This window comes from Vipera berus, assembly GCF_964194415.1.
Source record: "Vipera berus genome assembly, chromosome: Z".
NCBI classification, from domain to species: Eukaryota; Metazoa; Chordata; class Lepidosauria; order Squamata; family Viperidae; genus Vipera; species Vipera berus.
In genome coordinates, this window is record NC_138205.1 from 56044569 (window position 1) to 56060822 (window position 16254).

At 37.6% G+C, this 16254-nt stretch overlaps 1 protein-coding gene across 4 annotated transcripts in view; it reads left to right on the forward strand.

Moving 5' to 3' along the window:
• The window catches only part of BAG1 (BAG cochaperone 1), a 73755-nt gene that overhangs the window by 22994 nt on the left and 34507 nt on the right, over window positions 1-16254 (forward strand). For all 4 annotated transcript variants that reach the window (XM_081346487.1, XM_081346486.1, XM_081346488.1 and 1 more), the window contains exons 2-3: window positions 4106-4231; window positions 5873-5955. In XM_081346487.1, coding sequence (XP_081202613.1) covers window positions 4106-4231; window positions 5873-5955 — 209 coding nt within the window. The remainder of the gene's footprint in view (window positions 1-4105; window positions 4232-5872; window positions 5956-16254) is intronic.

Here is a 16254-nt window from a genome sequence, read left to right on the forward strand (position 1 = left end):
TATATATATATATATATATATATATATATATATATACATATATATATATATATATATATATATATATATATATATATATATACACACACACACACACACACACATATATATATGTGGATCTTTGGTCATTCGGGTTTTTTCCCGTGTAGAATTGAAAGTGTAGGAGCAACGTTTCGATGAAATCCCATCCGTCATCCTCAGGCTGGTGGCTTCAGCTTCCTTCTTCTGGGAGAAGCATGAGAAGCCACCAGCCTGAGTATGACGGATGGGATTCCGTCAAAACGTTGCTCCTACACCTTCAATTCTACGCGGGGAAAAACCCGAATGACCAAAGATCCACATACAAACACCCGCGAAAACCTCAGAAAACATATATATATATATATATATATATATATATATAGAGAGAGAGAGAGAGAGAGAGAGAGAGAGAGAGAGAGGGGGGGGGGAGGGAGGGAGGGAGGGAGGGAGCACACTAAAAAGCAGAGACATCACCCTGTCAACAAAAGTGTGTATAGTCAAGGCTATGGTCTTCCCAGTTGCAATGTATGGCAGTGAAAGTTGAACCATTAGAAAGGCTGAGCGCCAAAGAATTGAAGCCTTTGAACTATGGTGCTGGAGAAGACTCCTGCGAGTCCCTTGGACTGCAAGGCGATCAAACCGGTCAGTCCTAGAGGAGATCAACCCTGACTGCTCTTTAGAAGGCCAGATCCTGAAGCTAAAACTCAAATACTTTGGCCACCTAATGAGAAGGAAGGACTCACTGGAGAAAAGCCTAATGCTGGGAAAGATTGAGGGCAATAGAAGAAGGGGACGACAGAGAATGAGGTGGCTGGATGGAGTCACTGAAGCAGTAGGCGTGAGCTTAAATGGGCTCCAGAAGATGGTAGAGGACAGGAAGGCCTGGAGGAACGTTGTCCATAGGGTCGCGATGGGTCGGACACGACTTCGCAACTAACAATAACAACAACAATATATATCATATATATAACATATATGTTACATGTTTTTGTCTTTTTTTAATGCACAATTTTTTCTTTTTCTTTTTTATAGGTTTTATTAATTTTATTAATTACAATCTTTAGAGTTTAGTAAACAACATGTTGTCTGGGTTCACATATTTAACATTAACATTAACTTCTTCAATATAAATCTATTCAGTACTGCACAATCCAGTATTTTTTCCTTGATCTTCCTTCCCCATATTTTTTCCCTTTTCCCCTCATTAAACAATTACAATTCTTAGTACTATTGATGTATACAAAATTAGATATAGACATCTTCATCATTCATCATTTTACTAATATAAAAATAACAATAATATCAATTCATAAGTCAATATCCTATTTTCCCCATCAATATTTAAAGTATTTTTGTCAGTTATGATTTTCTCGATATTAATTACATTTATATAGCTAAAAATTTTATTCATACCAATCCTCTTATTTTCAAATTTCCCATATCAAAAGAAGAAATAAAATGCTATTTTAATTCTAAATAATATCTTCCATTATAAAGATCTAGTTCTATCTAAGGGTCATTCATTCTTTTAATCATATTAAAACAGATAGTGCCCCCTCTGATGGGTCAAATCCTTTGTTTTTTTAAAACTAACTCTCGCTTTCTTTCTTTGCCAAGCAGCTTTCCAGGCCAAGGCAATTAAATTGCCTAAGAATTTTCTTTCTCTTTTTGCGAAAGCTGCTTGGCATAAGAAAGACAATTTAGGTAGAGTATTTGGAGAGGGGGGAAACTCCACCCATCCACCTTTCCTAGACATTTCCCCTACCCGCCCTATGTTCCATTTTCTAGAATATTTTTCCTTGTCATCAGGTGTATTTTGGAGAAAGGAGTAACGGGTCTTTTATATTTTCATTGTTATAGGTAGGTCTTGTAGTATTTTATTTGTGTATGGCAGTCCATATTTCCCTTCTCCTATCTCCTCCATCTCTAGGTCCATTTCTTCTGCTTCACCCTCTGATTTCTGGTTTATTTGTTCATACTTTATAGTCATCTGGGAGCTTTCCAGTTGTAGGTTCAATTTGGTGATTTGGTTCTTTATATCTAGGTTATTTTTAGTCTCATTATGGTTTCTTTTTATGTCTTTGTGTGAACTAACTATTTGATGAATTTGCTGTAGCATAGAGAATATTTCCTTCTGAAAGGTATTTGTTTTTTCTTGAGGCATCATTCCTAGAAATCCTCTAGTATCACCAATCTCAATAAGAATGGAACAAAATTTCCTCTAGTTTTCTGGTCTTTATATATAGCCTTTATATTCCAGTCCTAATAGCAATATTTTATAGTAATCCTTTGTCTCAAGTATCCTGAAAATTATCAGTCAGACAAGGTTGTAATCCACAGTATTCCAAGTGTTCAAAATGTTCAGCCTCCCTGCAGCCAGATATATTCAAAAGTCAAATTTTTCTTTCTCTCCCACTAGCTCTTGAGATAAAAAGTCCAAGCTCAGTAGGTAATTATAGTCCAAGAAGGATGATAAATATTTTCCTTTATTTTCAGCTGTTCTCCCTTAAGCTGAAAGTCACCAAGCAGCCAAGAAGCTAGTTATAGTGCTATACTCAAATCCACCACTAGATGTCATTCAAAGTCCATTTTCCATTTTTAAAACAAAGGGTAGATTTCTTATATTTCACCTGAATAGTTTTTTTTCCAAAGAGAAAATCTTAATAATTATCTCAGTTCTCAGATTTATCAAAACTGTAGCTTTGATAAATACACTTCAGTATTGTGTATTTCGGTCCCCCATAAAAAATTTAAAACGCTGCTTCTGTTCACATCCGGAGGTTTTAAGCTTCTTGGGAGCCTTTCCCAGGAAATTCAGTTGTAAAATAGTAAAGAAAGGATCAGTATTCTCACTCAGTCCATACATGCTGTTTAAAGGTAAAGGTAAAGGTTCCCCCGCACATGCGTGCTAGTCATTTCTGACTCTAGGGGCCGGTGCTCATCTCTGTTTTAAAGCTGAAGAGCCAGCGCTTGTCCGAGGACGTCTCCGTGGTCATGTGGCCGGCATGACGAGATGCCAAAGGCGCACAGAACGTTGTTACCTTCCCACCGTAGTGGTCCCTATTTTTCTACTTGCATTTTTTACGTGCTTTCGAACTGCTAGGTTGGCAGAAGCTGGGATGAGTAACAGGCACTCACTCTTTTACGCGGCACTCGGGATTCAACCCGCCAAACTGCCGACCTTCTGATTGACAAGCTCAGCATCCTAACCCACTGAGCCACCGCGTCCCTAGACATGCTGTTTACAATGTGCTAAGTAAAGCTTTTGTTCAGTTGTCAGCAGCTAATGGCTGGCAGGAGAAATGTGGCCGGTCTTACTCCTGCCGGTTTAAAGGCTTTCCTTGGATCGAACGGAGAGACAACCATCTCTCTGTGATCGACAAGACACCCCTCTTCTTCATTGCCGCTTCGGGTCAACTTTAAGCCCTTTTCAGGGCCCCCAGCAGGGTGAAATCGGGCGAGGAAGGCAAAGCCATGCCTTCCTTCGCCCCATTTCGCCATGACACAAAATGGGACACACAATTTTTTCTAATATACTTGTCAATTCTGTTTTTCTGAAGTTTTTTGAAGTTTGTATTTTAATTCTCTGAATAAAATAAAAATTTGTGAGGAAAAATAGTTTAGTTTTTTTAAAACAAAACATTTTTAAAGAAAGAAGCTGTAATGATTAAAGATGATGAGGTGACAACCAATGATATCCAAACCAGACAGATCTGTTGTATGGATTTTGTTGTCAAGGTAAAAAAATAATAATAATCAAAAGGTTTTTTTATTTAAAGCTGGAAGGAAATTAAGGTTGAATCTTTGGGGCTGGCATTTTTATATGGCTTGATTTATGCAGTAGGCTCCTATGTATTTACCAAATGACTGTTGTATCTGCATTAAAAACTTTAATAGTAAAAATCCTTGAAATTTCTGCTGTTACCTAGTTTCTTAGAGATTTTAGAATTAGAACTGTGCTTGATCTGATCTTTGATAGTATTCTAAAATCAGGGCAGATTTATTTTTTTAAAAAGGATTCTAATGTTAGTTGTTGTTTTCCCTGAATGGAACCTGAATATGTTTTTATATTGTTTATCTTTAGGCAATGAAAAACATAATCTTCAGGTTGATTCTCAAGAAGGTAGTCAACCAACAGTACATGATTTGGCTTTACTAACTGAGCAAGTAACTGGAGTTCCAGTTTCTTTTCAGAAACTGATTTATAAGGGTAAGTATAACTTCCCTGTATATTCAGGCATAAGTCCTGTTAAGTTCTATCCAGATTACTCTCTGGATAGAAATGTAAGCAAAATGCTTTCTGTATTCAGTATTAAATATACTACTTAGTTGGAAAACTGGGAGTTAAAATAATTTCATATTTTATTCATCTGTGAGTTGATTTTAAAATCATATACCCGTGGTGGCGAACCTATGGCATGCGTGCCACAGGTGGCACGCAGAGCCCTCTCTGTGAGCACACAAGCCGTTGCCCCAGTCCTAGCCGTTCAGCTGGGTTTTATAAAACCTTTTCGCTTTAGGCCTCGCTGCCATGTGCAACAAAAAAAGGTTAATCAATTTCAACTTCTCGCTGGAAAAAAAAAGATCTCTAAAGTTGGAATTGATTGATTGAACTTTTTAGTCCCACCCAGTCTGCCGTTACCACTGCAGCCACACCCATCCGATGGGCCACACACTTCCAATGGGCCACACCCACCCAATTGGCCAGAGCCACCTGGCACCCGACAATATATAAGTGGGTTTTGGGTTGCAGTTTGGGCACTCGGTCTCTAAAAGGTTCGCCATCACTGTCATATACAATTATTTTATTGTTATTGAGGAAATATGTAAGAGATTTTGACACAGAAATATTTTCATAATATTTCATATTAACTTTTTTACTTAGGAATATTTGAAAAATACAAGGGACGCGGTGGCTCAGTGGGTTAGGACACTGAGCTTGTCGATCAGAAGGTCGGCAGTTTGGCGGGTCGAATCCCGAGTGCCGCGTAACAGAGTGAGCGCCTGTTACTCGTCCCAGCTTCTGCCAACCTAGCAGTTCGAAAGCACGTAAAAATGCAAGTAGAAAAATAGGGACCACTCCGGTGGGAAGGTAACAGCGTTCCGTGCGCTTTTGGCGTCTAGTCATGCCGGCCACATGACCACGGAGACGTCCTCGGACAAGCGCTGGCTCTTCGGCTTTGAAACGGAGATGAGCACCGGCCCCTAGAGTCGGAAACGACTAGCACGCATGTGCGGGGGAACCTTTACCTTTACCTTTTATTTGAAAAATAAGGATATGTATATTAACAAAAATATCAGTAATAATAAAGAATGATGAAACCATTCCAAATTATTTCACTTGCTTTCTGTTTTTAATAATGTTAAAGAAAATAAAATTTTAAAATATTTTTAAAATTTGAAATAAAATTGAAATGTTAAAATAATTTCTAAACCACTTATTTGATGGATTGAAAAAAAATACAAAAATTATTTTGATTTAAAATATTTTGATGGGGGAAGATTTTTGTAAAACATTTAATTCCTATAATGATACTTCATGAATTTTTGGAGGAATCTGAGCTTAAAGCAGACTTGCTCTGAACACAGCATGCCTCCAAAATGCTACCTCCTTCCTGCCCCACTCCCCAAAGCAGTAGTCTTACATTTGGGGCAGGAGGTTAATAATTTTATTGGAAACAGATTGTACTTAAGTTTTTTTTCCACATATGCTGTATATATGAAGTATAATATATTTTTTTAAAATAAAGTTGTTTCACACATTTTGAATACATTTAAAACTTTATTTTTGTTTTTGTTTGTTGAATTTCCCAAAATGAACTTGAGGATTTGGTTATTCTTTTTCTATTAGGAAAGTCATTGAAAGAAATGGAACAACCATTATCAACGCTTGGAGTGAAAAATGGTTGTAAAGTTATGCTGATTGGGAAAAGGGTAACTGTTTTTATGAAGTCTATATTGAATTTTGCAAATCAATGATATTGGTGAATATCCATTACGTGATAAGTACATAATGGTATTGTATTCTAGTCTTTTTTTGGAACTCTTACATAATTTTATTTCATTTTATGTCCTCAAGGAACTAAAGGAACAATAAGAAAATTTAATTCTGCATTTTTTGCTCTTGTTCCATTTAAGCCCAATTACTTGCACAACTGCCACCAAAAGATTTTGGTTTGGTAATGGCAGTACAATTGGACTCACATATTGTTCAAACTCATGGTTTGCTCTTGCCATGTGTTGAATAAATCAGAGTGGCATGGTTCACATAATATAGGAAGTAAAAACCTAATAAATCACGTTAATAACTTAATGTATTGATGAAACGTGAAACAGTTCAATTAATGGAAAGCTATTTTACAGTACAAGAAAGGCAATAAATAATCAAGATACAGCTTTTAGGGAGGCTTACAAAATCAAAATGTCCCTTATATAATTTTGTGCATCTATTTCTCACACACGCATTAGGACAGCTTGTTGATCTTGGCCATGCGCTCTAGATCCATCCTCACAAGAAGAGTGTAGTTCCTGCTACTATCACTACTACTACTACTACCACTACTACTAGCAGCAAGCTTATAGGGCCTGTTCCTGGCTGTGACGTTGCATTGATGTGGGGTAAGGAATGCATCAGCCTCTCATCATTCTCTAACTGGGTGTTAAATTATTTCTTGTTATGTTCCTGCCCTACATCCTGCCTTACTATCACTACTACTACTACTATCACTACTACTAGCAGCAAGCTTATAGGGCCTGTTCCTGGCTGTGACGTTGCATTGATATGGGGTAAGGAATGCATCAGCCTCTCATCGTTCTCTGACTGGGTGTTAAATTATTTCTTGTTATGCTCCTGCCCTACATCTAGTCAAGCTGCTGCCCTACATTTGGTAGTTACTGTATTGTTGTATTTGAAATTGATAACACCTTTCTGTTTATTTCTGCTATTTAATAAATTAATGTTTAGTGGCATACTGTAGTACTCTTCATGTTTGTCTCACTTTATGAAAGAGCTTCTTTATTGCAGTCCTTAAGCTAATAAATTAGGCCAGGAGTGTCAAACTGCCAGGCAACAGGTCAGATGCATCATAGCAAAACCACGCCACCCCATTGCCAGCAATAGCAAAAAAAGTCATGATATGTTGTGACACGTCACGTGACGTTGTGAGTTTAACACCCCTGAGCTAGGCCATATTTTGCACTTAAGATGAATTTGAAATATCTAGTCCACACTAATTAAAAGTTAATTAATTAAAAATAAATTATAATTAACATTGAAGGTTAAATTAAAATTAAAATTATTTTTAATTAAAATCTTTTTATTAAATTTAAATAAATTTAAATAATTAAAAGTTTTTAAGAAATTACAGAAAAATATCCTAAAATCTACTCATTTTCCTGCAGTATTGACTTAGAAACTGCAATTTTATGAACAGAACCCTTTTAATCCAGTCTTCATTTCAGTGGTACAGTTTATTCACTATAGGAAGTCCTCAACCTATGACCACAATTGTGACCAGAGTTTCCATTGCTAAGCAAGGCAGTTATTTTTTCTTTTATACATAAGTTTATTAAACTTATAAAAATATAACATACACATGAAAAAGAAAATAGATGAAAAAAGGAAAGGGTGAAAAGGGAGGAATAAACTAGCATAAAGGGGAAAAAGGAAAAAAAGTGTTACTTTTTTCAGTGCAATAGAATAAAAACAATAACATTGTAGCCTCAACTTTATACTTTTGCATACCTAATTCGTATTAGCCATTTCTATGACAACAAACTAGTCTCAGCTGCAAATCTCAGAATCAGAGTTTCAATTTTTTTCTATCTCAAACACAAAATCCAGAAGTGGTTTCCAAGTAAAAATGGATGTATTCTTTGAAGATAGTTTGGCCATCTCTGCTACTTCCATAAGTTTTTCCAGCCATTCTTCAATTGTGGGAATAAGTATCAAAAGTTCTTCAGTGACATGATACCAGTCTTCCAGTACTTGAGGGATTGTCACAGAGAAGAGGGAGTCAACCTATTCTTCACAGCACCTAAGGGCAGTATAAGAACAATGGAAGGGAGATTGTTAGAGAAATTGAACCTAGAATTAAGGAGAAATTACCTGTCAGTAAGAACAATTAATCAGTGGAATGGCTTGTCTCCAGAAGTTGTTGGTGCTCTATCACTGGAGGTTTTTAAAAGGAAATTGAACAACCATTTGTCTGTAATGGTATAGGGCAGTGATGACAAACCTTTTAGAAACTGAGTGCCCAATAACCGGACCCGCTCTGCCCCCCTGCCCACCAAGGGGCTGCAGGGGGTGGGGTCTGGGGCGATGGTGCATGTGCCCACAGAGAGGGCTCTGAGTGCTGCCTCTGGCACGTGTACCACAGGTTCGTCGCCACTGGTATAGGGCAGGGGTCTCCAACCTGTGATCTGTTGGGCACCAGGCTGCGGGAATGGCTGGCAAATGCATGCACGTGTGCACGCACCCCTCCACTTGCGCTAGCGGCCTTGTTGCACATGTGCAGGAGTGCTTACACCACCACCAGTGTCATACGGGCGCTAGCCTGTTTGTAAATGCATGCATGTGCCATCTCTGCCGCTAGCCCCACTGCAACTGTGCATGGCTTGCTTGCACATGTGCGTGGGTGCTAGTGCTGCCGCTGTATGCATGCCCATTTGTGCTTGCACGTATGCGGCCCATTTCCCTGCTCCTCCCTTTACCTTCAGGCCGCCAACCCGGAAAGATTGGGGAGCTCTGATATATTTTTTCCTACTTGAACAGGGTGTTGGACTAGAATATCTCTAAGGTCTCTTCCAACTCTTATTAGTCTGTATTCTCTAAATCCACGAAAGATGGTTAAAAGTTCCTTGTTTACATTTACATTTCCAACATACATTAGCAATAACTTTGACAATTTATCAGCTGTTAAATACCAATATAAAATATCATTTAATAAAAAATGTCTTTTAAATTATAGTTTAGTGCAAATTTTAAATACTTCATCCACATGTTTCCCATTGTTCAAGCATTATATTGTATTCAAATGATTTCTTATTAAATCATACAATGTTTCATGTATTCTCCAAACTGAATTTCAGTAATAATTTATAAATATTGACAATAAGATGTTTCTCCCCCGTGACAACGATTCCACAGATGCTGAAGAAATCTGCAGAAGATATCCCAGCTGCAAGCCAATCCTTAACTATACCCCAAGAATGGCAAGACATGCTTAAATCAATACAGGATATGGTTCTTAAGAACCAAGATACCTTGGTCAATAATCAAGAATCTACATTTAAGGTACTGGAGGAACTAAAATCGAATGTGGCAATATTGACAGACGAGACTAGACAATTTCATACAAGATTCGAGGAAATACAGAATATTTTAACTAAACATGAAGATCAGCTGCAAACTATAGAAACGAAAATTGCCAAAACAGATGAGAAAGTGGGGAGGATGGATGCCCATTTTGCCAGAGTCAACAAACGATTGGAAAATGAGATGGTGATGTTGGAAATGGATAAATCTGGGAACTTCCTACGTTTCCAGAATATAATGGAAGAAAAAGAGGAATGCCTTCGAGAAGTGATGGGAGAAGTTATGGCTGGGATTTTGGGAAGAGACCAAACTGAGATATTACGAGATGTGGACAAAGCTTATCGCATTTATACTAGTTATGCCAGACGTAATAATCTACCCAAAGAAGTGCATGTCCGTCTTACTAAAAAGTCAATTCGAGATGAGATACTCCAGAAAACCAGGCTCCAAGCATTTACATACAAGGGAAAACGTATAGTAGTACTGCCACAAATACCAAAGAGAGTACGAGATATGAGAAGACAGTTTGAATTTCTTACAACTTTTTTAAGGAAATATAAGATTCGGTACCGTTGGTTACTACCAGAAGGAATATCATTCACGTGGCAAACTCAAAGGCTTAAACTGGAGTCACTTCAGGATGCACAGGACTTTTATGAAACACAAGTTACCTTATTTGATCGAGAAAGTGAAGGAGAAACAGAGAGTAAGAGTATGGAAGAAACTTCACAAGAACCCAGTATAGAGCAGCAGGATGATCAAGGAAAGAGGATGAATGGCAACAATAGGACTGGAGATGCAACAGGGCTACAAGTTGAAACTAGATCACAGAGACAAAAGGCCGCAGGTAAGTAAGAGTATGGAAGAAGAATTATATTTGTTTTCCGTTAATATTAACGGATTAAATGCCCCTGCTAAAAGGAAAAGAATTTGGCTTAACTTACAAAAACAAAATTGTGATTTGATTTGTATACAGGAAACTCATATATGTAAAAACCATCAAAAAGTATTAGAGTGTCCCCAATTGGGGAAATTATATGTATCCTTGGCCAGTCAGAAAAAACGAGGTATTGCTGTGTACGACCGCAAAGGATTAGTGACACAACAAGTGTACTCTGATGAAGAGGGAAGAATACTAGCGCTGGAAACTAAAATAGGTTTAAAACTGGTATTATTAGTAGTTATATATGCGCCTAATACGGATCAGATTTTTTTTTTAAAAAAGTTATATAAGAAATTAACTGATCTTGATTATGAAAATATATGTATTTTGGGGGACTTTAATGCGATTAAAGATGTTAATAAAGACTACGAACCAGGGGCAGGCCCCCCAAGGTACATAAAAAGACAAAGGAAAATTTTGCCTAAAATATGGGACAAGCTAGTAACCCAAATTGGACTTTCAGACGTATGGAGAGATTTACATCCTACTCAAAAACAATTCACCTATTTCTCCCCTAGGCACCATTCATGGTCTGGAATAGATATGTTTTGGTCGACATCTGAGATTAAAGAGACCATTATAGAGGTAGAGATAAACACCAATGTATGGGCAGACCACCACCCCTTAATAGTCAAATGGGCAGGACCCCCCCCAAAAAAGGGCGAGGTGGTCTATGAGACCAGATTTAATGAGAGATGAGGAATTTCTCAAAAGTACAAAAAAGGAGTTAGAATTTTTTTTATAGAAAACAAAAGAGAGGACACCTCTCTGCAAACTATTTGGGACACAGCTAAGACAGTAGTGAGAGGGCTCGCTATAAAACATTCGGCCTATAGTTGGAAACAAGAAAGATTAAAAAGAGTTGAGTTATTTTCAAAATTATCAAAAATAGAGGAGGCGCTGCAATTAGATCCCCAAAATTCCCAGCATAAAGAAAAAAAAGATTTGATCAAACATGAGATTCTTTTGATTGATCAAAAAGAGCTGGCAGATAAAATTAAGAGGAGCAGGCAGAGGTACTTTGAACACGCTAATAAACCGGGGAAATGGTTAAGTTACAGATTAAGAAAGGAACAAAAAGCAAAAAGGATAGACTATCTACAAGATCAGGATGGTAACCTGGTGATTAATAAGGAACAAAAACTAAAAATTGCACAAGAATTTTATAGACTACTTTACAGTGAGGAAGAATGTCCACAAAGCAAGTTAGAACAATATTTTCAGAATTATCGCCCCCAACCGATTTCGGATTCTTTTAGACAACTTCTGAATAAGGAAATAACTATGGATGAAGTTGAGGAAGCTATTAAAAAACAAACAAGGGGGAAAACTTCAGGCCCGGATGGCCTGCCTTGTGAACTTTATAAGGAATTCATTGACCTGCTAGGTCCTCAATTAAGGGATATATTTAATAACATTTTAACTGATGCAAAAATGCCCGAATCTTGGAGAGAGGCTCATATCTCCTTAATTCCTAAACCTGATTCGGATTTGACGTTGATCCAAAATTACAGACCAATTTCGTTATTGAATGCAGACTACAAAATTTTTACGACCATATTGGCAGGAAGACTTAAAATATTTCTTTCCCACTTTATTCACCAGGACCAAAATGGTTTTTTACCCTGTAGACATCTTAATGATAATGTGCGAATAATTTTAAATGTATTGGAGTACTACCAGAAACTTTCAGACAGGCCCATGGCGATGATATTTGTAGACACACAAAAAGCTTTTGACAGAGTTAATTGGAAATTTATTATGCATCAATTAAAAGTAATGGAATTTGGCCCTAAATTTATGAATGCAATTCAAACAATATATTCTGAACAGTCGGCTAGGCTGTTTTTTAATGGAGCGATGTCTGGAGAATTTGGAATTTTCAAGGGCACCAGACAAGGTTGCCCTCTTTCCCCATTATTGTTTGTTTTGGCTCTGGAACCACTTCTTGATATAGTTAGACAAGATGAGACTATTAGGGGCCTCAAAATTAGAGGAGAAGGATATAAACTTCAGGCTTTTGCCGACGATTTAGTGTTTGTGTTAGAGGACCCCCTAGTCTCTGGGCCAAATTTAGTAAAAAGGATTGAACAATATGGTGAGGTGGCAGGACTGAAAATAAATAGAGGAAAAACCAAAATGTTGTCCAAAAACTTAACTGATGTAAAGAGAAAAGAAATAGAAGGAATTATGGGGTTAAAATTTGCTAAAAAAGTAAAGTACTTGGGAATCAAATTAACCAATAAATGTTCCAATATTAAAGAACTTAATTATAATAAATTATTTGCCAATACACTACAAGACCTTGACAGGTGGAAAAATATTCAATTATCATTTTTGGGCAGAATTGCCGCAATCAAGGCACACATCCTCCCACGTTGGATTTTTTTATTTCAAACGGCCCCCGTAAATTTAGGCAACAAATTTTTTAGGAAATTGGATCAAGCAATAGGGAAATTTGTTTGGCGGGGTAAAAAACCACGAATAAAGGGAAAAATGCTCCAGGAGCACAAAACAAGGGGGGGCTTGGGACTTCCAAACTGGGAGTTATACTATCAAGCCTCTGCACTCCTCTGGATTAAAGATTGGGTATCCCTGTCGAGGAAACGCATATTAACTATTGAAGGCTTTGACCTTAACCAAGGATGGCACTCAACTTTATGGTCATATCAAAAAACTCCATCCAAGTACTTTACTAACCACTACATCAGGAGAATTTTGATCAGAATTTGGCAAAAAGTTAAAAAACGAATGTATACTAAGATTCCCAAATGGGTGGTCCCATTGGAGATAACAACCCAGCCGACTGTTCACAACCTGAAAAGAAACTGGTCCTACAAGATTCTGGTGGATGAAGAAGGGAATCTGAAATCTAGAGAACAATTACAGATACAAGGTATAGATATAGACTGGTGGTCATACATTCAAATCCAAACCAGGTTTTCTAAGGATAAACAGGAATACGGCATCTCCCAAACTAGTCAACCCTTCGATAAAAGTTTGGAAGGCCCCGGACTAAAATTTATTTCTGGAATGTACAATCTCCTCCTAGCTAGATATATAGATGATGAGATCATGAAAGATACAATGATAGCCTGGGGGAGAAACATAGGGAGGTCGATCCAACTAGAGGAATGGCAGACAATATGGGCCAGAACGATGAAAATAACATTATCTTCGGCATTCAAAGAGAACTATTTTAAAATGATTTATAGATGGTATTTGCCGCCAGCTAGAATAGCCAAAATGTTTCCAGACGCCTCTGATAAATGCTGGAAATGTAGACTGGCCAAGGGTACTTTTTTCCACCAGTGGTGGACTTGCCCTCAGAGTAAGAAATATTGGGAGAAGGTCCAAAACTGGTTAAAACAAATAACTGGTGTCATCTTCCCTCTGCTTCCAGACTCTTACCTACTTGGTATAAAGCCAAAACTAATTAATAGACAAGATTGGTATCTCTTTGTACATGTTACAACAGCAGTGAGAATAACCTTCGCTCAACAGTGGAAGGATATAAATATTCCAACGGACCAAATGTTAATTAATAAGATTCTGAATTGTGCTGAAATGGATAAACTAACTTATATGTTAAAACAGAAACAAGAATCTATGTATTACACCAACTGGGAACGATGGTATGATTGGTTAAAAAATAGAACAAACCTAGAATAGTTAATATGACACTTCATAGTAATCTTTATGATAATATTTAATAGTCGAAATAGACAACGTTAAATAAGATTTAAGATTTACCGGGATGTAATTATGTATAACTGCACAGGGGATTTCAATCCCCAGTTAGTTTATATGCATGTTTGTTAAGTGTTTGTTTGTCCTTTTCCTTTTCTTTCTTAATTCGAAATGTATATACTTAGTGTGTATGTGTCTGTAAATATTTAAAATAAACTTTAAAAAAATAAAAAAAAGATGTTTATTATTACCATACAGTACAATTTGAAATTCATTTTTACAAGGTCAGACCCATAACATTTTTTTGTCTAGTTTAAATCTTTCTTTCAACTGATAAATGTAGAGCAGTGACTGACATATCCTTTTGACTCCAACTCTTGGGCATAAGAGTAGGTTCATCTTGATTAAAAAGTATTATTTTGCACTAAGTCCACAAATCTGACCTCACCATCATTTATTTCTTTTCTTAAAAAAATAAAAGCTTCTTAAGGTGTCATTCCCCTTCATGGATTACTGCCTTGTCGTGGCGAAGGGGCTTGCGTAATTCAATGAAGCTATGAGCTATGCCGTGCAGGGCCACCCAAGACGGACAGGTCATAGCCGAGAGTTCTGACAAAACGTGATCCACTGGAGAAGGAAATGGCAACCCACTCCAGTATCTTTGCCATGAAAACCCTATGGACAGTACCAAAAGGCAAAACGATATGACGCTGGAAGATGAGCCCCTCAGGTCGGAAGGCGTCCAATATGCTACTGGGGAAGAGCAGAGGGCTAGTACTAGTAGCGCCAGAAAGAATGAAGCGACTGGGCCAAAGCCGAAAGGACGCTCAGCTGTGGATGTGTCTGGTGGTGAAAGGAAAGTCCGATGCTGTAAAGATTTTTTCTCCATAGGAACCTGGAATGTAAGATCCATGAATCAAGGAAAGCTGGACGTGGTCAAACAAGAGATGACAAGACTGAACATCGACATCTTAGGTATCAGCGAACTAAAATGGACAGGAATGGGTGAATTTAATTCAGATGACCATCAGGTATACTACTGCGGGCAAGAATCCCTCAGAAGAAATGGAGTAGCCTTCATAGTCAATAAAAGAGTAGGAAAAGCAATACTGGGATACAATCCTCAAAATGACAGAATGATCTCAGTTCGAATCCAAGGCAAACCATTCAATATCACAGTAGTCCAAGTCTATGCCCCAACCACCAGTGCTGAAGAGGATGAAATTGACCAGTTCTATGAAGCTCTACAGCACCTTATAAAACTAACACCAAAAAATGATGTTCTTATCATCATGGGGGATTGGAATGCTAAAGTAGGAAGCCAAAAGATAACCGGAATAACAGGCAAGTTTGGCCTTGGAATGCAAAATGAAGCAGGGCACAGGCTGATAGAATTCTGTCAAGAGAATACAATGGTCATAGCAAACACTCTTTTCCAACAACCCAAGAGACGGCTCTACACATGGACATCACCAGACGGTCAACACAGAAATCAGATTGACTATATGCTCTGCAGCCAAAGATGGAGAAGCTCTATACAGTCAATAAAAACAAGACCAGGAGCTGACTGTGGCTCAGACCATGAGCTTCTCCTTACAAAGTTTAGGCTTAAACTGAAGAAAGTAGGGAAAAGCACTAGGCCACTGAGGTATGAATTAAATCATATCCCTGTTGAATATACAGTAGAGGTGACAAATAGATTTAAGGAATTAGATCTGATAGACAGAGTGCCTGAAGAACTATGGACAGAGGTTCGCGACATTGTACAACAGGTAGCAACCAAAACCATCCCAAAGAAAAAGAAATGCAAGAAAGCAAAATGGCTGTCTGAGGAAGCTTTGCAAATAGCTGAGAAAAGGAGGGAAGCGAAAGGCAAGGGAGAAAAAGAAAGATACGCCCAATTGAATGCAGAATTCCAGAGAATAGCTAGAAGAGATAAGAATGCCTTCTTAAATGAACAGTGCAAAGAAATAGAAGAAAACAATAGAATAGGGAGGACCAGAGATCTTTTCAAAAAAATTGGAGAGATGAAGGGAACGTTTAATGCAAAAATGGGCATGATAAAGGACCAAAATGGCAGGGACCTAACAGAGGCAGAAGAGATTAAGAAGAGGTGGCAAAATTACACAGAAGAACTATACAAGAACGAGCTTAATGTCCCTGATAATCACAATGAGGTGGTCAGTGCAGTAAAAGTGCTACACTCAATTTGCCAGCAAATTTGGAAAACTCAACAGTGGCCACAGGATTGGAAAAGATCAGTTTACATTCCAATTCCAAAGAA